General features: G+C 41.6%; 1 protein-coding gene across 1 annotated transcript in view; it reads right to left on the reverse strand.

Moving 5' to 3' along the window:
• The window catches only part of TNFRSF25 (TNF receptor superfamily member 25), a 46,610-nt gene that overhangs the window by 6,638 nt on the left and 13,910 nt on the right, over positions 1-26,062 (reverse strand). Inside the window, exons 2-7 of the mRNA XM_075190068.1 lie at positions 22,217-22,412; positions 18,738-18,866; positions 9,551-9,682; positions 4,802-4,883; positions 3,759-3,814; positions 1,416-1,520 (exon numbers count right to left, since the gene is read on the reverse strand). Of these exons, the coding sequence (XP_075046169.1) occupies positions 1,416-1,520; positions 3,759-3,814; positions 4,802-4,883; positions 9,551-9,682; positions 18,738-18,866; positions 22,217-22,412 (700 nt within the window). The remainder of the gene's footprint in view (positions 1-1,415; positions 1,521-3,758; positions 3,815-4,801; positions 4,884-9,550; positions 9,683-18,737; positions 18,867-22,216; positions 22,413-26,062) is intronic.

Below are 26,062 nucleotides of genomic sequence, written 5' to 3' on the forward strand. Positions count from 1 at the left end.
ACATACATTGAAATATAATGAGTACAATTTAATATATGTGAACTATAAAATATATTTAATTAAAATTTCAGCTTTGACTGTTGTTAGTGTTTTGATTTATATGTTTTATACAACGGTCAGTGGTCTATTTGCCATTAATACCCAACAACATACCGAAACTGCAAGTGAAATAAGTTGTAACGTTCATTTAGTTTCATTTTATTGGCAATAATTTTATTATTTATCATATATTAAAGTGGGCTTTTCATTTTGTATCTTGTTTCAAAGGCCTATAGGACCCAAAGTTCAGTGGCGCCATATTTGCTACTTAGCGGCTGGGGAATATTCAAAAGTATCCGCCGGCCCAGGTTTCTAAGCCCTACAATCGTTCAGAAAATCCTGTGTGCTAGAAAGCTGCCGAAACATCTCTAAGAGCCGCTCACATTCCTCGAACGCAGGAGTAGAGAGGCCCTACGCGTTCCAGCCAATCAAATTTGTTTCTTAATACTGTCCCATTATACTCCACTGCCGTAATTTAGAGTCTCTTACTACGTGTAGTTCTGTTGATAGGTCCACGTTAATTATACACAACATCGAAACATGGTTCCTCTTTAGTTTTATTATTTTTAGATATTTCTAAATGGTCTCGAAGGTCTAGAATTTGGTCGATAACCAAGCCAACCCCATTTGAGAACTTTCTATTAGATACAAGAGTCCTCCCCGCCCCCTAAGAGGTCCAGAAAACGGAGACGGCTGTATTTATACAGGCTAATGGTGCCCATCTATGCTGCAACTGTGCTGAGCAATCAGAGCCCGAAAAAAAAAGACCACCCATCCCGACCAATCATCATCTTAACATGACGGTGCTGGGCACAGTGGCTCAGTGGTTAGCACTTCTACCTCACAGCACTGGGGTCATGAGTTCAATTCCCAACCATGGCCTTATCTGTGTGGAGTTTGTATGTTCTCCCCATATTTGCGTGGGTTTCCTCCGGGTGCTCCGGTTTCCTCCCACACTCCAAAAACATACTAGTAGGTTAATTGGCTGCTATTTTTAGACTGTAAGCCCCAATGGGGCAGGGACTGATGTGAATGAGTTCTCTGTACAGCGCTGCGGAATTAGTGGCACTTTATAAATAAATGATGATGAGGTGACTTATACAATATATAGCCATGAAACACTTTTACAATGAGTCATGTTACAGAAGTGACATCACAAAGCAGCGAATACAAGTGATGACCTCACTGTTCACAGAACATAAATATATTTTACAGGTGTTTATACATTAATAATGTCACTAGTGCAATATAAAAGTATTCATTATACAGCCTCGGTCTTTATACGGTCACTGAATTGCTCGAACATCTGCTATTCTTACAATACCCACAAGGGGGCACTATCATATAGCTATACAGAGGTTTTAATAGATACTCACCCAGACTGTGCTTTTTCTTTCTCTTGTGTTTGTGAATGAGCAGTCCCACACAGGGTAACAGGAGCAGCAGTAATCCCCCGGCCACTATATACGCCACTGGTGGATCTAATCCATTGGAGAACACACGTTACTTTTATAATAATATATGATATCATAGTAATAATGCAGAAGAATATTACTAATAACAATAGGTGCAAAAAAATATAATAAAAATGATTATATCTCCTCAATGGGAAGCGTACTTGGGACCGCTGAATAGGGAAAGGTATCTGCAACCCATTTTATACTGTGATTATTACGTAGCCTTTACATTGTTTTTATATACTGTATATTTTTTTCTTCATATTTCTTTAGTTTCTCAGATTTTGAAGCTGTGCAGACTACTTAATTTGGGCTATAGGTGATCCACAATGGGGCAGATTCAACTGTATGTGTAGACGCAAAGAAAATCTATATAAAAGGCTAATCTGTATAAACAGTGAATTCTGATGCTTCATCGTTCATTAGTGTATAATCACGAATACAGCCTAGAGAATGGTGGCTTATAGAATATCCATATAATTTATTGTAGGGAGGACATTATCCTGTAGTTCAGCCTTGGATGACTTGTGGCTCGACAGGAGTTTGTGAAACTACAAGTCCCAGCATGCCCTGCCAGCTGTCAGCTTGCTATCTAGTGGCAAAGCATGCTGGGGCTTGTAGTTTCACCACACCTGGAGCGTCACAGGTTAGCCAGGCCTGCTGTAGTTAGTAGCTGGTTGCTCGGCAACCTGGTAAACAGAGTAATATACTCGCACGTGATTGGTTTGTAGTTTGACATGTGCTCTTAGTACTAGATTAATATATAAACATTCACATAGGTCCCATAGTTGCCAATTCCGCTTATAACAAGCAGAATTGGACTTGGCTTTTTTTCAGAGTTGCGGGTTTTTGGGCTTCACAACATTTTTTTTTTTTCAAAAAACTTTATTGCCTTGTGTATAATAAAGCTTTAGTCAGTGTAAGGACGCTGCTGGTCTCTTACGTGAGCGTGACCTCAGGTGTTTGTAGGTAAACGTCAGCGTTGGCCACTCTCGGGGGAGCCTGTCTGTGTTGTATGCAGTAGATATGGAGAGTATATATGTGACCAGACAGAACATGATGTGTGTAATTATAGTGTAAACTCGGGATATATTGTAGTGTACAGAGAAAACAAACCCCTAAAGTGCAGCTATAACTCCTGAATCTTCATCTTTAGTTACTGTAACTGCAGAAACTGCTGCAGATCCCATTACTATTATTATTATCTTGATAGTTGTATCATAAATAAAAAATAATGAATTTTGGGCTTTTTTGGGCTCTTTTTAGGATTGTTTGGGCTTGTTTTTCATTTCAGAGTTGGCAACACTGATCGGTCCCAGATGATTACTTTGGGGCACAGCTGAAAGCACCTAACCAAACAGTGTGTGTACCCAAAAGGAGAAGTCTTGATGCACAACATACTACTAGCCCTTAGGTGGAATAATATTTTTTTAATGTTTTCTACGAATGCCGGTCATATAATATCATACTTGCCTACTTTCGGCAAGTGTATTGCGGGAGGGGCGCGGCCAAATGCGTCATTTTGGCCCCACCTCCGCGACGGAAATGCAGTTTTGACGTGAGGGGCGGGGCCAAAATGACGCGATTCACCGCGAAACACGTCATTTAGGCTAGGCAGTTGCGGGATGCGGGAGACTTGCCTGCACTCCCGGGAGTCCGTGAGACTGACCTGAATTTCGAGAGTCTCCCAGACATTCCGGGATAGTTGGCAAGTATGTGTAATTTGGTTTACTTGAAGTTGGTATCTGGTGGTGTGAATAGACCCTGACCGAGATCCAGCTGTATTGCACTTGACATCGTAAGGAGCATTTTTTATTTGGAATGTTGGAAGATTTGCACCTGTAATGGGATTTTAGTCTACTAACTATTGTTTAACCTCAAGTTTGACCCTATTTATGTATTAAGCACTGTCCATTAGCTTAGCTCATACACACTAGCATTTATTACATTCATTTTACAAGCTTTTTGTTTTTTAAACAGGTCTATCAGTGACGCCTAGTGTCACCATACCCACTGACACCTTTACTGGTGTTGGGGTTCTCGGAATGCATATCCTTCTATTTAATTTGTTTAGCATTTGGGGGAAGCTGCAATAACCTCCTCATGTCAGTAAAAACACTAGTAACAGTCACATAATAAGCATTTTCACTTGTGTTCTTACTAAAAACAAATGCGTTAAATGCTTAGCATCAACAGTCGTTTCTACACTGGTCATCACAAAACGCGTTGCCATCACGGCGTAACATTATAGATGTCACTTACTTTGGGTCACTGGTGCACACTGAGGTGAGCAGCTGGGAAGTGTGTCCTCACATGGTCTGTACAATCGGAGACAAGAAGAACACTGAACAATGTAAACATGAGCAGCTGATGCCCCTTCCCCATTGTGCTTCTTGCCCACCCTGTAACTCAAGAATAAAGAGACTGAGACTTGGGTACGGCAAAATTAGGCCATGGGGGTTATTGAAATAATATTAAATATCTACTATATAAATGCCTAGTGGCGTGTGTGGGAAAAAAAAACAAGCTGCAGCGCCACCTGCTGGGCAGAGTTATACACTGACCTATATATTTCTTGAAGGAGAAGTGACAGTTGGGAGTGGTTGGTGGTTGCCGGGGATGACAGTGGGGAGTTTTTAACACCTTAAGTAGCTTGATGAAGGATGTGGCGATGAAGATGAAGGATGAGGTGATGGAGAAAAATGATGAGGTGGTGACATGTGGACAAAACCACGTTAAAAAAGGGCGCTTGCGTCGGGAAGTAACGCTCTTCCCCTGAGGGGGCCTGGGCTAGCCCCAAATGCATGACAAGAACCTTTTTAACACCTTAAGTAGCTTGATTTGACTAGAATGCATGAGTATCATGCATGGGTTAACTTGTGTGTATATATATATATATATATTTATTGCTGGAAAAATCTACGTTGGTGGGTTCTAATCTCTAATATTTATTAAATTAAGGATGTTTGACTTGTAGAGTGCGCACCATACAAATACAAAGGATTGTGGTAGTTTGTACGATGAGTACCGATACGCCGTTGCATTTGGTGCCCACTCGTCACAGTCCTGCTAGATTAGGGACAGGTAATTGAGGTTTGAGGCTGGGGGGGGAGGGGGAGTGAAATTGGAGTTTCACAATGAAGGCAGTAGGATAAGTGGCAGCGTGGCACACCACTGTACATCACCACTGATTATATAGATAACAAAGCTCACACATCCTGTTTCTAAACACTCGGAGGTAAGAGAGGGGAGTTGTGTAGTCAGTAATTACATTACTGTTTGGTCTTATTTAGATTCACACTTACTCATGGCAAGATTGGCATTCTCCTTCTATCTTGTAGAAACCAGGGAGACACTGACCGCATTGGGCATCTGCTGTCTTGGAGCCTGATCGGAAAACAATTATTAAAAACTTTCATTAAACATAAAATGTTTAAATGTCTCCTCTGATCATTAAAACAAAGGTACTCCCAGTGTTGAGAGATGTCATTGTAAAGTACAAATCAATCAATATAGTAATTAGCTTTAATGTGGTTCAATCAATATAGCCCCTAGATTACCCATGGGCTCACACCGTTACTGAGGTAAGGGGCCAAAATTTGGAACTCTCCAGATCACAGTTTGGAGAATCCCTGATAATTGTAAACTGGGTGGAGTTTTGCTACACTGGTGGGATTATTTATAATCACCTGTCGCATTATATAGACTTTAGCTCCACCTAGTTTAGAATTGGCCAGGCTTGGAAAATAGGGGACCACATCTTGGGAACAGAGTCCTGTAAGATACAATAGGGGAAGTTTATGAACACCGTTCCCCAGGTGTAGGAATAGGTGTTACCCAAAGCAACCAATCAGATATAACTGTCACTTTTATAGGAAGCATCTGATTGGTTTCTATGGGAAACACCACCTTTCCTACAGTTACCAGTGTCCCCTCACTATATGCTTGTAGCATAAAGGTAATCCATTGTACTTAAGCTGTCGTGGAACTACAATTACCAGCAAGCTATGCCAGTCAGGAAAGTTATGTTGGGACTTATAGTTCCACATTACCAGGAAGGCCGTGGATTGTTAAATCTGCTTTAGTGCGTTACAGAGGTAGGCACCCCAGGCTGCATCTCAATATTTATCAATATGTGGAGAGCAGCAGGACGTACCCCTGGGCATGGGCAAATGCAGGATTTTTAGAGGGTGGTTTCCACACCACGCCACTAGTGGGCGTGACCAGCATGCATGGGGGCGTGGCTATAATATTAGACAGTACTTGGCTGCTCTCCAACTCTTCCTATCCCTATAATATACATGGGCAATGCTGTGTGCACTACTGTTAGGTGCATGCAGCTCTCCCTTTTTAAGCAGAGCCGTGTGAAGCGGCGGCAGGGTCCAGAAACCTCAATTATACAGTGCCCCAGGCTTGGAGGGGGGTTTCCTGGCACTAGGAAACCCCCCTCGATTTGCCTATGCTGGGGGACCACTTAGCCAGGTACGTCCCGCTACTGTTATGTCCACATCACAATAAATGCAGCACAGTGGCTCCTACCCCTTTAAAACATAACAGACTTTGGGCCCCAGTCATTAAAGAGGGCAAAACCATAAAAAAAGGAGTAATTTTGCACCTGGGCAAATCCATGTTGCTTTGGAGGGGGAGGTACATTTAAAAATGGGGACAGAATTATAGTTGGGATAGGGCATGTCCTAGATCAACTTTACATCATAGCTGTCTACTTTCCCGGAATGTCCAGGAGACTAACGAATTTCTGGGAGTCCTCTTGGGAGAGCAGAGCAACCTCCCGGTTCCTGGCCCGTATGGTTGGTAGACTGGTAGGGGCAGGGCTTAGTGACGCGGAACATGCGTCATCACGACCCCGCCCCCCACAATAATAGGCCAAACTGACTGAGACACATTAGGGAGTGGGCCCAAGTGAGATGTCCCGATTGGCCACACCCCAAAAAAAATCGCCAGCGAGATCTCCCCTCTCTGAAGGGGGACTCAAAAGTTGACATTTATGATTTACATTTCAGTGTAAAAATAAAGCTATTTGTGCGCTGGATGAAAAAACAGCCAGTATTTAACTTATGTGCAAAATAGTAAAGCACTTTACACCCCTTGCATTGTAACATGGTTTGTCCCAGAGAACATTTACTCCTCTTTTTTTTTGCCTTTTCTTAATGAGCCAGGTCCTTCGTCTGAATTAATGCAATACTAGGATTTGTCCACAGGGTTGTAGCAAAAAGTCAATTAGTCTCAATTAAGGCTCATTTACAAACATGCAAATGTGTAAATCCGCACTGCAAATGCTCTTTTGTGACAACTGATTTTGCACAATTGCCCCAGATTGTATAGGAATTCGCATTGATAGGCGAGACTGGTGCAGAAGCTTGCACTTGAGCTGGGCGGATTGGGATGTGTCTTGCTAAGTACAAAGTGGAAATAAACTAGATCCTTCTAACAGGATGCATTTCCCACCTCCCAGTTACATCACTTTTCTAGCTGCACTTTCATCAATGTGGTACAAAGCTTCAAAACACACATTTGACCACCGTGAGACCGTGCTGACCTCCCTCTACTCATGATTCATTAATACAGAACAAAGTCAGACACATCGCCCTTTACCAGGTGGGCTGTGGACCATTGGTCGGTCACATAAGCACACTTATATACATAAAGCAGCATTGTGGGTCTGAATTTTTGCAGCTGACTTATGGCACATTTATATCAGAGGAATGTTCCACGTGGGCAGCCACTGACTTCACAAAGGGCTCAGTCGGCCACTTTTCCACGTATTAAAACGTTCTCTCTACCTACCGATCCCCGTACATTGTGAAGGCAGTTTCTGTCGTCATAGATTTACACTATATGAACTCTTATCCACATGTCATCTGATTTTATCAGTAGAACATCTCCGCACGTCAGGAACACATGATAGGAAATAAAGGCGTTGCTCTAACTTGCCTCCCCGTTTGTGACATTACAGTAACAGTGCATCATGGGGAAAGTTTGATGATAACATGCCGTGTCATTTGTACTCGCTATCATCTGCTAGAGTCATGTAGGTACTGAGGAAGCTTCACCACATGAAGCAGTCGTCTGTCTCAGCTGGAGAATATAGGTCATCTGAAAGTGTAAGTCATGTCTGTACACAGAACTTCTCCCTGAGCTCACCTTGGGGCCCCCGGAGGTGTGGATTCACAGGTATTCCCCCCCCCCCCCCCTCCTCCAGCAGACATTGGTCCACACCCACCTCCTCCAGGGGCAAACGCAGGATTTGTAGAGGGGGGTTTCCACACCACGCCGCCAGTGGGCGTGACCAGCATGCATGGGGGCGTGGCTATAATTTTAGACAGTGCTTGGCTGCTCTCCAACTCTTCCTGTCCCTATAATATACATGGGCAATGCTGTGTGCACTACTGTTAGGTGCACACAGCTCTCTCTTTTCGAGTAGAGATGTGTGAAGCGGGGGCAGGGTCCAGTCATCTCAATTATACAGTGTCCCAGGCTTGGAGGGGGGTTTCCAGGCACTAGGAACCCCCCTCCCCCCCTCTCGGTTTGCCTATGTCCTGACAGAGACGGATCCTCCATTAGGCAACATAGGCCTCTGCGGTCTCTTAGGGGCCCTTATTACCCTTAAACATTTTTATGTTTTAGCTTTTTTTTGACAAACTGGGGTGGGAATGCGGCCCAAACCAGCATGTTGGGCCGTATGCTGGGACTTGTAGTTTCACAACACCTGGAGTGTCACAGGTTAGCCAACACTGCGCTAGGAAATAATATCACTGTCCAGTCTGAGGAACAGATGTTGCTCCCCCCGGGGATATTTGGGGGTAATGCCCAAGGGAATTTGCTACTTCAGGCTCCCACAGAACTTCCACTGCTCCTGGGTCCCCTTTAACTTTGCCTTTTGTCTAATGTAGTACAGATCAGTTTATCCTCATTTATGTTTGCAATTAATAGCCCCACAAAATGTAAGGTCTCATTTTTGTATAATTAGGCACATTCCTGTGCTTAGCCCGTATTCAACAAGGAAATCCCCAAATTCACCCATCCCAGTCTCTGCCAGCAGAAGACGCTAAATGTTACGTATGTTTTGCACATTTGTAAATGGCCCTTTACTGATGTTTGTTTCTGCTAATTTGCAGCTACATCCAGAGTTAATCTCTAATAAGAGATCACAATTTTAAAATTAATGTTGCAATTTATACATGTGCCAAATCCCAGCGGCATATATAGGAAAAGCAGCAATGCCATCAAGTAAATCACATTTGTTAAACCCTGCAGTTCATTAATTTAGTTCTTTTTAACTTTATATATGACATATCCCCTTATTAGCATTTTTTTTCATTAAACCTGTTTTCCACTTTCAGATTAATTTAATTTATTGGTTTTACACCTCCTGCAACGTTTATGAAATGGATTTGTTTATCTTACTGGCTTTCCAATGTTCTTTTCATCCTTCTCTTTATACAAGTTATTATTGTTTTTTCCCTCTGGATTCTGATAGAAATGTATCCAATACAGAAAGCACAGGAGGGATGTTAAATATCCCAGCGCAATGCAAATATATAACTTTAATGATTATACATAGCACAACATAGGCAAACCGAGGGGGGCGGGGGGGTTTTCTAGTGCCTGGAAATCCCCCTCCAAGCCTGGGGCACTGTATAATTGAGGTGGCTGGACCCTGCCCCGCTTCACACGGCTCTGTTTAAAACGGGAGAGCTGTGTGCACCTAACAGTAGTCCACGCAGCATTGCCCGTGTATATTATGGGGATAGGAAGAGTTGGAGAGCATCAAGCACTGTCTAATATTATAGCCACGCCCCCATGCATGCTGGTCACGCCCACTGGCGGCGTGTTGTGGAAACCCCCCTCTACAAATCCTGCGTTTGCCCCTGCACAAGGCTACAGAACAGAATTAAAAATAAAAAAGTCTTGCATTTAGTAAAAGTAATGGACTTGTAGGAGCCAATAAATTAGTCATCAGAAGCTAGAAACTCCCCAAAGTGATCAGTAAAGATAATTGTAACATCTCGCGTTGGTTTTATCAGCTTACTTACAATTCCAGGTTGTCTCTTTGTTGTGGCATTTCGTACAAGGTTGACAAAGGTCTCCCATTCGATAATAACCCTTATTACAGCCACATTGTGTATTACTTGTTGCCGTACAGCTTGCCTCTTCCCGCTCTGTTCCTGAAAAAATAAAGGTCTTTTATCATTATCATCATCATTTATTTATATAGCGCCACTGATTCTGCAGCGCTGTACAGAGAAGTCACTCACATAAGTCCCTGCCCCATTGGAGCTTACAGTCTAAATTTCCTAACATACACACACACAGACACACACACAGACTAGGGTCAATTTTGATAGCAGCCAATTGACCTACCAGTATGTTTTTGGAGTGTGGGAGGAAACCAGAGCACCCGCTATGAACGTTTACCTATTTATTTACGATACATCTATCCTGTACTATAGATAAAAACATTACAACATACCAGGGAGTTGGGCAACCATTTAAAATTTGTGGTTTCGTACCTAGTACAAACTTCTAAGCGGACGTTCAGATATCTATACAATCTGCAGTGAAGAACGTGTTATTCATTTTTTGTAATAAATATGTAACTATATATTTTTTTTTTTACCAAAATATTTATGTACTAACTCTATAGGAGATAATGTATCCAAGCCAGGACTTTTGTCCCTACTGCTAGGACTTTTTGGGAGGCATGTCCCGCTTAACTTGGTGGGGTCGGGGGTCGATTAGAGTTTCAAAAAGTGCCGAGTTTTCATTGGTGTTTGCAAACTGTCCCAGTTGGCAATATTAAATACAACGCACTGATAAAAGTATTATTTTTTTTTTTCTCTCAAGACTTATGTCATAAACAAATACAAAACGGAAACCTCAGCGTTCCCCTTTCATACGGTCTTCCCAGCACGAAAATCTTTCACATAAAAGAAGAAATGTAGTTTTAGGGTAGTGTAAGGAGTCGAGATGAAATCCAAAATGATGTGTTCCCCGATGGTTGCGACTATCTCATACGTTTCTCTTCTCTCCTCGTAGCGCTGAGTCAGCGGGGACAGACCCCCCCCCCCTTCCCCCTTCTGCACTGTTCTAACTTCCTGACATATTTGTATATTTAGCAGAGAACCAGAAGTAAAAAAAAAGAAGAAAAAAGAACTGGATCTTAAAGGTTATCTGTGTAGTAATGAGTCTCTTATTTGAAATGCACATGTACCACGCAATTGGAATAAAACATACGTTTTATTAGTAAAAGATAAAAAGGTTTATTTTCATTTTTTCACATTTATATTTTGCTGGTTTTTTTAGAATAAAAGGGGCACATTTATCAATGTTCACATAAAGTGAAAAATAGTTTTCAATTCTTATCGTATTGATAAGGATTGAACTATTTCTCAAATTTATGTACAACGCAGCACAGCAACAGCAGTTCCTACAAGCTGCTGTTTCTGTGATAAAAAAAATAAATACTTACCCCTCCTCTTCGGAATGCGCTATCTCCGGATCTTCTCCTCGTCCTCCTATTACTGGAACTGCACATGCGCACAAAGATCTCCGCTCTGTCTCTGCAACTATAGTTGCAGACAGAGAACTGTGAGTGACAGGGAGGGATCATGTGATCCCTCCACACATGCGCTGTCCAGCTCTGCACTGACATTTTTCAATTGTGTACACTAACATGACAAGTGCCCGAAAAAAATCTATTTTTCGGGACTTGTTAGATTGCGGTAGGGAGCAGTCACCATACTGTAGAATGGTGACTGCTCCCAAAAACGAAGCCGAATGCAAAGCAGCAGATATCCACGATATCTCCTGCGATGCACCTTTCTTATATATGCGGGACACACAGAGGGCCATGGATTTTACGGTAAGTGCACGATAGTGCACCATCACTATTTGTTAAATATGGCCCCATGTGTTTTAAAACTTGCTGTGCATGACTCTTATTCCTTATGTATAATAATTAGAGATGGTCACTGACCCCCGTGTTTTGGTTTTGGATTCGGTTTTGGATCTGGATTACCGTCGTGTTTTGGTTTTGGTTTTGGTTTTGCAAAACCGCCATTGCGTGTTTTGGTTTTGGTTTTGGTTTTGTTTGGTTTTGTTTTGCTATTTTTTGGGAAAATCCATGTTTTTGGGCCTAAATTAACCCAATTTAGTGCTCCAACTGTTTTAGAGACAAGTAATCTAATTGTTGAGGTAATAAATCATCCAAAAAAACAGTTTAATTCTTCGTTGGTAGGCCTATTCTACACACAAAACAGATTGTCTTCCTCTCCATCTATGCATATTGGCAATGCAGCCATCGTCTTTGAATGTATATTACACCCTACACTTATAGTTAAATATGTAAAGAAATGGAAAAAGCCAGTTTGGTTTCTGTCTCTCAAGGCCCCCCTCCACTTGTATAAAATACCAAAAAATTCAGCCATTATAGACTGTACAATATTAATTGACATGGAGAAAGACAGTTTGGGGTCACTCTGTCTCTCTAGGCCCCCCTCCACTTGTATAAAATACCAAAAAATTCTGCCATTATAGACTGTACAATATTAATTGACATGGAGAAAGCCAGTTTGGTTTCTGTCTCTCTAGGCCCCCCTCCACTTGTATAAAATACTAAAAAATTCAGCCATTATAGACTGTACAATATTAATTGACATGGAGAAAGACAGTTTGGGGTCACTCTGTCTCTCTAGGCCCCCCTCCACTTGTATAAAATACCAAAAAATTCAGCCATTATAGACTGTACAATATTAATTGACATGGAGAAAGCCAGTTTGGTTTCTGTCTCTCTAGGCCCCCCTCCACTTGTATAAAATACTAAAAAATTCAGCCATTATAGACTGTACAATATTAATTGACATGGAGAAAGACAGTTTGGGGTCACTCTGTCTCTCTAGGCCCCCCTCCACTTGTATAAAATACCAAAAAATTCAGCCATTATAGACTGTACAATATTAATTGACATGGAGAAAGCCAGTTTGGTTTCTGTCTCTCTAGGCCCCCCTCCACTTGTATAAAATACTAAAAAATTCAGCCATTATAGACTGTACAATATTAATTGACATGGAGAAAGACAGTTTGGGGTCACTCTGTCTCTCTAGGCCCCCCTCCACTTGTATAAAATACCAAAAAATTCAGCCATTATAGACTGTACAATATTAATTGACATGGAGAAAGCCAGTTTGGTTTCTGTCTCTCTAGGCCCCCCTCCACTTGTATAAAATACTAAAAAATTCAGCCATTATAGACTGTACAATATTATGAAAAATGGACAAAGCCAGTTTAGGGTCACTCTGTCTATGACACCCTACCCTTAAGGATAAATTGCCCTAACAGCAGCCTTTCAAGATGGTATGTGATATGGAAATGCCACAAGTCCCTTTCCTCTTTGGGGGTAGATTGCACCCTACACTTACATAGAAAGTTTTAAAAAGATGTTATCGGCATCATCTTCAGCTTCATCCTCACCCTCATCAGTGTGTACGTCATCATCACAGACTATCAATTCATCGCCGCTTGAATCCGCCATTAGAGAACAGTCAGTGCTTGGATGTCTTGGATGGTAAAGGCCTTCCTCGTGGAAGATGTAGTTCATTTTTATAAACATCATTTTCTCCACATTTTTGGGAAGTAACCTTCTACGGCGATCACTGACTAAGTTCCCTGCTGTGCTGAACACTCGTTCAGAGTACACACTGGAGGGTGGGCAGCTTAGGTATTGCAAAGCAAGTTTGTACATGGGTTTCCAAATGGCCTGCTTTTCTTCCCAGTAAGGAAAGGGACTGTCTGACATTTCCATATCAACTACCTCTTGAAAGTAATCCTCCACCATCCTTTGCATGTTTATACTCATATTGGATGGAGTTATGGGCAAAGTGACACATTTTTTTGAAAAATCCTTCAAACCAGCCCAGATGTTAAATTGTTCTCGTCTGCCCCCTGTGTCTTCCCTGCTTCTTTTTTGGAAATTTAATTTTTTACGAGCAACAGCTTGAGAAAGTGAAGGAGGACACGTCGTCAAGCCGAGGCCCAGTTCAGCGGCCAACTTGCTGAGCAATAGCTCCTTGCAAAAGTTCACATCTCGCTCATTTACAAGTAAAGACTCAATGTAGGTTTTAAACCTTGGATCAAGCACAGTGGCCAAAACGTACTGATCCGAGTTCAAGATCTTAATAACTCGAGGATCATTGTGAAGCGAATTAAGTACTTGATCGACAAGGCCAACATACTTTGCTGAATTGCTTGCTTTCAGCTCCTCCTTCATTTTCTCAAGCTGCTTTTCCAATAGTCTAATTAAAGGAATGACTTGGCTCAAACTAGCAGAGTCTGCACTGACCTCACATGTCACAACTTCAAATGGTTTCAGCACCTTGCACAGCACTGAAAGGATTCCCCACTGTGCAAGAGTGAAATACATCCCCCCTCCTTTCCCAATGTCATGACTTGTGCAATATGCTTGGATGGCTTTGCGCTGTTCCTCCATCCTCTGAAGCATGTACAGGGTGGAATTCCACCGAGTTACCACCTCTTGCTTAAGTTGGTGGCAGGGCAAGTTAAACTGCTCTTGGAGCTGCTGTAATCTCCTACATGCTGTGGCTGAATGCCTGAAATGGCCTGAAATTTTACGGGCCACCGAAAGCATCTCCTGCACCTCACGGTTATTTCGTAGGAAGCTCTGCACCACCAAGTTGATGGTGTGAGCAAAACAGGGAATATGTTGGAAATCACCCAGCTGTAATGCTCGCACTATATTGTTGGCGTTATCTGAAATGACATACCCTGGGGAGAGTCCGAGTGGTATAAGCCATGCATCAATCACATCTCTCAGTTTGCGTAACAAATTGTCAGCCGTATGCCTGTTAGTGAAGCCGGTGATACAAAGAGTGGCCTGCCTGTGACAAATGTTACGTAGTGGTGTACATGCTGCTGCTGTTCCTGCTGGTGAAGGTGAATGACCAACCCAGTGGGCTGTCACAGTCATATAGTCTTTGGTTTGGCCACTTCCACTTGTCCACATATCTGTGGTTAAGTGAACAGTGGGCAGAATGGCATTTTTCAGCGCAATCTCTACATTTTTACACACTTTTTGGTATAGTTGTGGAATAGCTTTACGGGAGAAATGGTGTCGCGATGGAATTCTGTAACGCGGACACAAAACCTCAATTAACTGTGAAAAACCAGCTGCGTTTATTGTGGAGATTGGACGCAGATCTAACACTAACATTGCAGCCATGGCGTCTGTGATTCGCTTGGCGACTGGGTGACTGCTGTCATATTTGCTTCCCCTCGCAAATGATTGTTTCACAGTTAATTGCTGAAATGTAGGACTGCTCATTTTATTCACCTGCCTCTGGGATGACGATTCACCCCCAGCAGCAGCAACAGCAGCAGCAGGACTAACGCTTTCTTCAGAGGAATCAATAATAGTGCCGGAGTCATCCAGCCTTAAGTGGGATGCCGGGCTAACTCCGAGCGCTACTGAGGATATTGATGAGGATGGTGTGGTGGGTGTATTTTGTAGCCGTCGGTATGTCGGTGAGCGGAGGGTCTTAGCTGATGAGGGAGTGCTTGTATTCTTTTGGGAAGAACTTTCAGCTTTTCCCAACACTTTGCCATGAACTCTCGTTAAATGGCGTAACATAGACGAGGTTCCAAGATGGTTAAGGTCCCTCCCTCGACTGACTGTGGCTTCACATACACTACAAATGGCTATACAATTGTTGTCTGGATTTGGGTAGAAATAATTCCACACATAAGAAGTGGATTTTTTTGTTTTATGCCCAGGCATGACAATGGCCTTTTTCTTGTCACGTGCCAGAACTGCTGCCACTGGTGCAGGACTTACACAAACAACCTCATCCTCATCAACATCCTCATTAGCGCCCTCGTCGCCTACACAAATCTCCCCCTCATCCTCTTCTAATTCCAAAGTGGCATCCTCAATTTGGGTATCACCGGCTACACTCGGGCTATTAAGGCACACATCAGCAGAATGCTCACGATTAGACATCCCACTGTTGGATGGACTCTCCACAGGGATTGTTGTCATTTGTGAATCAGAGCAAATATTCTCCTGTAATGCCTCACTGTTATCTTGCAGCTCAGCTTTGACGCGTAACAGTAGTTGTGCACCAATTGTAGCCTGGGTAACTTTTTGGGATCTGCCACTAATAGCCAAAGGTGAAGGCCTCATTCTCTCTTTGCCACTGCGTGTGTAGAATGGCATGCTTGCAATTTTTTTTTTATCGTCACTTAACTTTTGCTCAGTTACACTTCTTTTTCGCTTCAATACAGTAAATTTTTTTTTGGTTTTTGTTTTTTGCACTAATTTGAAAACACTCTGTTGTTTGACATCGCCTTGGCCAGATGACGTACTGGGAACACTAACATCAGGACTGGTGACAGAACCTGGTTGCTCATTTAGATCATATGTGGACTGCTTTGAATCCATTCTGAGCGCAAACCACTGGTGAGTGCTAAAAATTATTTAGTAGATTCTGCTGACAGTTATGACTTTTGACAGCCAGAAATATTAATGCACAATTAGGGAGGACACCCCAAAAACACTGAGGAGTGCTAAAAATTATTGAGTAGATACTGCTGACAGATATGACTTTTGACAGCCAGAAATATTAATGCACAATTAGGGAGGACACCCCAAAAACACTGAGGAGTGCTAAAAATTATTGAGTAGATACTGCTGACAGATATGACTTTTGATTTGACAGCCAGAAATATTAATGCACAATTAGGGAGGACACCCCAAAAACACTGAGGAGTGCTAAAAATTATTGAGTAGATACTGCTGACAGATATGACTTTTGACAGCCAGAAATATTAATGCACAATTAGGGAGGACACCCCAAAAACACTGAGGAGTGCTAAAAATTATTGAGTAGATACTGCTGACAGATATGACTTTTGACAGCCAGAAATATTAATGCACAATTAGGGAGGACACCCCAAAAACACTGAGGAGTGCTAAAAATTATTGAGTAGATACTGCTGACAGATATGACTTTTGACAGCCAGAAATATTAATGCACAATTAGGGAGGACACCCCAAAAACACTGAGGAGTGCTAAAAATTATTGAGTAGATACTACTGACAGATATGACTTTTGACAGCCAGAAATATTAATGCACAATTAGGGAGGACACCCCAAAAACACTGAGGAGTGCTAAAAATTATTGAGTAGATACTGCTGACAGATATGACTTTTGACAGCCAGAAATATTAATGCACAATTAGGGAGGACACCCCAAAAACACTGAGGAGTGCTAAAAATTATTGAGTAGATACTGCTGACAGATATGACTTTTGACAGCCAGAAATATTAATGCACAATTAGGGAGGACACCCCAAAAACACTGAGGAGTGCTAAAAATTATTGAGTAGATACTGCTGACAGATATGACTTTTGACAGCCAGAAATATTAATGCACAATTAGGGAGGACACCCCAAAAACACTGAGGAGTGCTAAAAATTATTGAGTAGATACTGCTGACAGATATGACTTTTGACAGCCAGAAATATTAATGCACAATTAGGGAGGACACCCCAAAAACACTGAGGAGTGCTAAAAATTATTGAGTAGATACTGCTGACAGATATGACTTTTGACAGCCAGAAATATTAATGCACAATTAGGGAGGACACCCCAAAAACACTGAGGAGTGCTAAAAATTATTGAGTAGATACTGCTGACAGATATGACTTTTGACAGCCAGAAATATTAATGCACAATTAGGGAGGACACCCCAAAAACACTGAGGAGTGCTAAAAATTATTGAGTAGATACTGCTGACAGATATGACTTTTGACAGCCAGAAATATTAATGCACAATTAGGGAGGACACCCCAAAAACACTGAGGAGTGCTAAAAATTATTGAGTAGATACTGCTGACAGATATGACTTTTGACAGCCAGAAATATTAATGCACAATTAGGGAGGACACCCCAAAAACACTGAGGAGTGCTAAAAATTATTGAGTAGATACTGCTGACAGATATGACTTTTGACAGCCAGAAATATTAATGCACAATTAGGGAGGACACCCCAAAAACACTGAGGAGTGCTAAAAATTATTGAGTAGATACTGCTGACAGATATGACTTTTGACAGCCAGAAATATTAATGCACAATTATGGGGGACACCCCAAAAGCGCTGGGGAGTGCCAAATATGAAGAAAAAATAATAAACCTCTATCCTCCTCTCTGCACTAGCGATTTTGGTTAGAGCAATTGCAAGAACAATATTGTATTCTCTGTCCCTGCTCTAATTAGCCTATGACTACACCCTGCTCTCTCCCTCTGTCAAATGGCGATGGATTGCTGTGGAGGCGTGTATTTATAAAGTTGAAGTATCGCGAGAACCGAGTCCCGAGATCCGACGACGTCACAATGACGTTCGGCCTCGATTTGGATTCGGAATGGGCGGGAGAGTACCGAGCTGCTCAGCTCGGTACTCGGATACCCAAAGTTCGGGTGGGTTCGGTTCTCTGAGAACCGGACCCGCCCATCTCTAATAATAATAGAACACCTTATTTTAAATAATCATCTCAGGGTGAGTCAACCTCTAAATATTATTATCTTATTTGGAGGTTGACTTCCCCTAAGCTGATTATTTAAGATAATACTTATATTATAGATTAAGTAAGGAATAAGAGTCATGCACGGCAAGTTTTAAAACACTTTATTTTCACTTTTTCACATTTATATTTCGCTGCTTTTTAGAAACAAACCTTTAATCTTTTACTAATAAAGTTATGTTTTATTCCAATTACTTGGTACATGTGCATTTCAAATAAGAGACCCAATAATACACAGTGCACCTTTAAGATCCAGTTCTTTTTTCTCCTTTTTGTGTACTTCTGATTATTCGGCTGGTGGATGGTAGCACCTCAATACAAGAATGAGGGCAACATATACCTAGAAATGTTGAGAACAGGATACCGATAAAATGTATAGAGAGATGTGTAGTTTGTTTATCTAACTAGCGCGACAACATCCTCCTTTTTCTGAATATTTAGCAGAGAAGCTCAGACCAAGAGCAGAAACTGCTCCAAAACTGGATTGGACATCAGCAGTTTAATGAAACACTGTTCCTGCAAATAATTTCTGATGGTAACTCTGAATTACAATAACACAATACAATTAGACCCCATTGCAGGGTACATTGTAAATTACTACACACAGGCAGCCTTGTTTCTTACCTGAATGACAGTGTGTACATCTAAGGCATTTAGTTCTGTAGTTACTATACTCAAGGTATGTTCCCTGCGGACAGGCTTTGCACTTTGTCTCCTTTCCATCTGCAGTACACGACTCTTCTACATATTGGCCTAAAATACAGGAAATGCAGCAACATTAAAGTTACACTTTACTTAACACATGGACTCTACAAATCACAGTTCACTTCTTAAAAAGCGGTCTGGTAATGTAGAAATAATGGCATTTCCAGCTTCATCAGAGGTGTACTTAGGGGATGGCTCAAGACAAGCTGGAAAGAGGGAGCAATACTGAATTGGAAATAAAAGATCAGGTAGAGAAGCGTCAGAATTTTAAATATTTAAATATATATATATATATATATATATATATATATATATATATATATATATATACACATACATATATACACACACATATATACACACACACACATATATAATAATAATGGAAAAATATAAATCAGATCAGTGCAATGTGGCTGATAATTTTGAGTGTGTAAAACCAAATATACAAGGACCAGAATCATACAGGATTAATGGCTCATTGACAAGCACCCTTTAAAAATACTATGTTTTTAGGAAAACCATTGTATTACAACCATTCCATGAAATGATATGACTTTTATTTAAAAGGCCTCAGGGTAAGAGGGTTAGAGTATATCCACATATGCAAGATTCTTTTCTTTGAAGGAGACAGCAATTACCCCTTCACAAACGATGCAGTGACTTAGAACCAGTTACAGCAGGTACAAAAACATTTATAGTCATGTGATGTCACAACAGAGGGAGAACACTGTTAGTGCTCATTAGAACTTTGCTGTTTGGTTGCACCTCACTACACCATTGTAAGACATCATCATAGCATACCGGTTCAACAATTACAATGGGGTTGTGGTCCATGATTTGGTGGCCTAGTATAATGTGTCCCAATTTTCTAATTGGTTATGTTGGCAGATTACACACATTAGTATGTGAATAAATACTGTATCTCATCATGTATGCACTGTCATGCAGTATTATGCATGCAGTCAGATTACGTCCCCAATCTCCATCATTTTCCCATTCCATCTGTGATGAAATGAGTTTGATAACACCCTAACCAGCCTGTCCTTCATTTCTCACAAAATGTGGATTATAGCATGTACCTTTTATAGCCCTTGCTTTTGTTCCCCAGCTCAACAGAGTACAACCGCAGTGTCTAATTACACGTGGATAAGGGGACATTGTAGCTTATTGTAAATATGTATATTGTTTATTGGATATTGTTGATGTGGCAGTGAGGTTGCTATTGTCCTTAAAGTGAAGCCAGGTGGGTTATGCGTAGGGATCAGGTTGCAAGATACTGGTGAAGGGGAAGGCTAATTAGTATCCAATGTTCTCACAAGACTACTCCAGACGTTTAGTCTACAATCTGGCAAGGGAGTTTCTGTGGAAGTACAGCACATCTCCACTCCCCCCTCCGACCCCCTAGTCCAGGACTCACCAATGTTTAACAAGGAGTGGCCCAGGCGTATGCCAACGGAGGGGGAGCACTGTGGAAATGTGACCATAGATATAGGGAACCACTCCAGGGGGAGAGGGGTTGTTCATTATGGGAACTGATGTTTGGAAGCTGCAGGGTGGCTGGTGGCTCTACCAGTGATATACATCGGCAGATGCATGGGTCACCAAGCCTGGACAGCCAGGTGACTGTTACTTCTTAAGGTAGTGGGGTAAGGGACAGATGATGTGGGAAATCTGCCTGGAATTTATTTACTGTGTGTACACAATAATCTAGTGATTTGTTTTTGTTACAATAAATGTACTGTTGTACTTTTCTAACTGCATTTGCCCGAGTGACAAATAAGAAGGTACTGGGTAGGCTTCCCTGACCTCGGAAGAGACCCGTGGACAGGGCCATCTTAATGCATGGGCATGCAGGGCAGTTGCCCAAGGGCCCCACCACCATGGAGAAGAGAATCCCACTTATCATACAGAAGAGTTTTATGTCCAGAGCGGAGCAGACGGATTCATACAGGTGGCGCCCTCCTCTATATTACTGCTGGTCAGAGGACCGAATTACTATTATATTACTGCTCCATCCAAGACTATTGTCCCAGGATCTGGGTAATGGGAAAGCAGCCGAGGATTGGAGACAACAGATATAAGCTGTTGAGAGACTCTCATTGGTGAGTCCTGGACTAGGGGGTTGGAGAGGGGAGTAGAGATGAGCTGTACTTCCACAGAAATTCGCCTGCCAGATTATGACCAATCGTCTGGAGTAGTCTTGTGAGAACAATGGATACTAATTAGCCTTCCTCCTCACCAGTGTCTTGCAACCTGATCTCTACCGATGTAAACCGAGTGACTGTTGTATGCAGGACAATGACCTTTGATTCCGGTGGAGAATTAATACAGTATGATGTTCTATATAAGAAAGTCCACAAGTTTATGGACATTTGAACGCAACTACCCTGGTTGAAGATAGCGTCTCAGGATTTGGGTAATTGGCAAAGTAATTTGCATGAAGAAGGAACTTTTATATGTTATATTGTGATTATCTTTTCTCCTATTTCTTTTTTCTATGGTTACTAGAGGGATAATGCATTATTTTTTTTATTAAGATTGATTGTATATTTTCTCTCCTCCTGTGCCTGGATTTTTGTTGTTTCCCAGTGGAGCTTACAATCTATGTTCCTTACCACACAAACGCGCACACACACTAGGGTTAGTTTCCTCTGAAGTCACTTGACCTACCAGTATGTTTTTGGACTGTGGGAGGAGACCGGAGCACCCGGAAGAATCCCAGGCAAACACGGGAAGAACATACGAACTAGTCAGATCATACCCTAACCCTAACCACTGTGCCACCCACAAATAATTTCATATACGAGCAAAGCATGCTGGGAGCACTGGCTATATAAAGCTGCTATTTACCTGAAGATGATCTTTTGGATAAAAACCAAAGGAGGTTGCAGCTTGTCGTAGACACTAGTTCCTACTGGTATTCTCATGAATATTGGGTAGACCCACACGGTGTGTGTGTAGGTGAAGGGACCACTGAAAAGAACACTTATCTGGGAACTTATTGTCCCATCAAGACATCAGGACTTGTGGGCATTGAGGAAGAGCAAGGCTGGAATTAGACAAACTATAGTAATTAGGATTACCATATCCATGGCCAAAAATTTCAGGGGCAGCTTGGTCATAATTGGAGCAGAGCTTAGGGGAACAGAAGAACAGAATTGTTTGCTCATCCAGAAACTTGTCGGCCATGTTTGTTTTGCCTCACATGTTGCTATGGAAACAGCCACACATCACATACCCACGTCACCCACTTTGGCATTGGTACCAGACTCATTTAGCGGATTCCTTGTTAAATCTCACTATGAATGGAACTGTGGGTCTATGTTGGCAAAGTATTACAATTCTAAATAAAACCAATTTTATTAAAATATTTCTAATATGCATAACGAACTTACCTTTCGGGCACTTTTTGCACAAACGTCCCACGCCCTCATCGTAGTGCAGGTCGGAATTGTTGCTCTCTGATCGTTTGTAACGAATGTATCCTCGTAATATTCCTTGGCTTAGTACTTTACTGGAATAAAATCGAGTCTGGTTTCTTCTGTCTAGTGTGGTTATGTTTTTGGGCATTATAGATTCAGTGATATAAGCCTAAAAGTAGAATTAAAAGAGAGAAATATATTATAGAACCTGGTAACTTATCCGTATCGAAAAATAATTTGTTAAACACTCTCAAAAGTGTTGATTACAGGTAGAATGTAGTCACGTGACACATTTTTGTTTGGTACAAAATTAGCTTATAACAATAATTCGCTTAATAGAATTTTGAATGTCACTTCTATCATCCTCCTCAATGCTGTCTCTTCTGCCGAGAGCAGGGGCGGATCTAGAAAAATGCTGTACCCGGGGCGATTTAGGGGGGGCGATTTAGGCCCCGCCCCTTTCTAACATCTTAGGCTGCCGACGGCTGCACAGTATGTGCAGGTCCCTCCAGCCGTGACAGGCAGGGACAGTGTGCTGCCCGGCTGCTCTGATTGTGTTTTAAACACAGTCAGAGCAGCCGGGCAGCACACTGTCCCTGCCTGTCACGGCTGGAGGGACCTGCACATACTGTGCAGCCGTCGGCAGCAAGTGTCTGCTAGGGGGGGCGATCGCCCCGATCGCCCCCCCTTGATCCGCCACTGGCCGAGGGCGCTGACTGAATGGATGTCACAGCAGAGAGCTGGCATTTAGGGGGAGAGACAATTCAGAGGAATCAATTGTCAACGAGTTGTTTTTTTTTTACCGCGATTAGTCATTTTAACGCTGTTTTTTTAATCATTTACGAGGGATTCAATTCCATTTTTAACGCTCAGTTTTTTGTTTTCATGAAACGGTCCTCTCGCGCTCCAGGAGAAGGTCTATTGAAAGTATAGGGTGTGTGAGAGGCAGCCGTGTTAAAAGCTATTCAATTGTTTTTTAACGCGGCGCGTTAAACAGGAAAATATGCTGTTTTGTCTCGCACCTCCTTGGGGTGTGTTAAAAATAAAAAAAACCTCTGAAAAGTATTTGAAATCATGTAATGATGTGGAAAAAAAAAAGTTAGACTTATGTTTATCACTAATGCCTAACTTGTGTGAGTTGATTTTCTTGTGATAAAATAATGAAATAAAACAAACATAAAATAAATAAATAAATCACTAATTATTTATATTTATGTATGGTTTTGGTACAAATATGAATGTAGTAATGTGTTTTGACATGGTATAGATCAGGCCTGTCCAACCTGCGGCCCTCCAGATGTTGTGAAACTACAAGTCCCAGCATGCCCTTCCAGCTATCAACAGGTTGTCTACTGGCAAAGCATGCTGGGGCTTGTAGTTTCACAACACCTGGAGGGCCGCAGGTTGGACAGGCCTGGTATAGATGATTCTATGGTAAAAAAAAATGTTCAATTAAAAAATATGCTAAAGAAAGTACTGTAATGTAGATATTATCAATGTGTAATGCAATCTAATGTATGGAAATGTATGCAAAACCTTTTTTTTGTGTTATACATGACCGAGTTAAAACTCCCCTTCACTCCCCTAAAAACTCACAAACACAATGTTTAACGCGCGGGGGGGGCAGCGTTCCCTCTTTTTCAATTGAATTGCATGAGTTTTCCCGCTGCGCTAACTTGAAACGATCGCTATTGCCGTCAAAAAACCCGCGGGAGATTTTGTATTTTTTTTTTTTTTTTTTTTTTTTTTATTAACGCTGCGGGAAAAAAAACTTGCTGACAATTGAATACCCCCCTTAAAGTTCTCCTGCGGCAGAATCGACCATTGTGTAACTACAATTGTTTTCATTAAAATAAGACAGCTTACTGCATAATATATCTGCTCTGGAGGGCAGACCATTTTGTATCGCTCCTGGTGTAGTGTAGTAAATTAAGTCATTTGCAGCCTCCTAGTTAACAGAAATACTCCGGACAATTGTCGAACTCACACACAGGGCATGGCCCGCAACGTTAAATAACTTAAGCCGCAACCCAAATAATGTCTGTTAGTCAACTTCACGTACAGCACTTCTAGAGGGTTACTGAAATCATATATTTTAAACCCTTAGGACCTGATTAACAGTTAAACTAAAACTTTTGACTTTTGCGCATAAGCAAAATGCATCTGTACACTTTCTGAAGATACGTGCGATTTGAAATCCAACGTATAGATACTTCAGGGGAAAAAAATTCTGCCACGGACTTTGCTTTGGTATTATTGAGAATTAAACAAGTTGAACATTTTAAGTAGAAGGGAAAGGAAACATTAAAAAAACCTGGAAAATAAGAAATATCAAACTTGCAAAAGACCACACAGGAGGGGGCTCGATAATGCGATCAGCACGGAATTAGTTTGATCAAAGGACGTCTCTGAGTCTCCGCAGAAAATCCGATTTGCGATGAGATTTGTGGTTGTTCAGTTTAAGGCGCTGAAGAGAAATCTGACATTACTGAAACCGAGACGCTGGTGTGTTTTCTTTCTCTTGAAATGAATTGTATTCAGTACCCACCACCCTCAGGTAGGTGTCACTTCTTTCTGAACGGCGCCACAAACTAAACCCACCACTTTGTTCACGGAAAATGGAACAACCCACCACAAACCAGTGATACTCTGTAGTTTACTACTGAACTCTAATATGCCGTTATTCAGCCCGAAAACCACAGTGCCTTAATATTTATATTAGGAGAAGGAATGTGATCCTCTGATTGGATGATTTGGTTTCTTCTTGCAATGATCGGAGTGAAGTATAAATGTTTTATCCTTTGTGTCAACCAGTATTTTTATTATATAAACAAAGAATATTTAATACTATCCAGTATTGCAAATAGCAAAATTTGGAAATAAATAAAGCCTGTGACTGCACAACCACGCCCACATTCATGTCCACTTTCTGATAGGACACGCCTTCTTTCAGAGTCTGCAAATTGGGACTATTGGGGATGTATGTTATAGTGGTCTATGGGGCATATTTATGAATGGGTGCTAGTAAACTTTCACTCTCTTTCCGTAACTCCAACGCAAGTTGTAGTGTGCCGCATATTTATGAAAGGTGCATCGCAGCAGATATCGTGGATATCTGCTGCTTTGCATTATGTTTTGTTTTTTGGGAGCAGTCGCCATTCAATAGTATGGTGTCTGCTCGCTACCGCAATCTAACAAGTTCCGAAAAAAAACTTTTTCCCGGTAACTTGTTGTGCGACAGCTGAAGCTGGGGTATATTATCATAATTGCAAAATTTCAGTGCTGTTAGCTCTGTTCCGAAGAGCAGAGCTGGACAGCACATGTGTGGAGGGATCACATGATCCCTCCCTGTCACTCACCGCTCTCTCGACACAGCGGAGATGTTTGTGCGAATGCACCTGCGCAATTGCAGTATGAAGAAGACAAGGAGGAGATCCTGAGACAGCGCATTACGAAGAGAGGGGGGTAAGTATGTTTTTTTTTATCACAGAAACAGCAGTTTATCGGAACTGCTGTTTCTGTGTTGGGTTCTACATAAATTTGAGAAATAGTTCAATCCTTATCAATGCGATAAGGATTGAAAATTATTTTTCACTTTTTGAGAACATTGATAAATGAGACAAGATTATATAACTTCGCTTCTAGAAGTGGAGATGGACTGTGGCAGGAAACCACCAGCACACCGGGAGGAAACGCACACGAACACTTGGAGAAAGTTAATGCTAATACGTGTACACAAGGTCCTAGAAATATGTGCTAACAACTGTGCCACTGTGAAATATTATATATAAACCAAAACAGAACACGGGAAAAATAATA

This window comes from Mixophyes fleayi, chromosome 11 (assembly GCF_038048845.1).
Source record: "Mixophyes fleayi isolate aMixFle1 chromosome 11, aMixFle1.hap1, whole genome shotgun sequence".
NCBI classification, from domain to species: Eukaryota; Metazoa; Chordata; class Amphibia; order Anura; family Limnodynastidae; genus Mixophyes; species Mixophyes fleayi.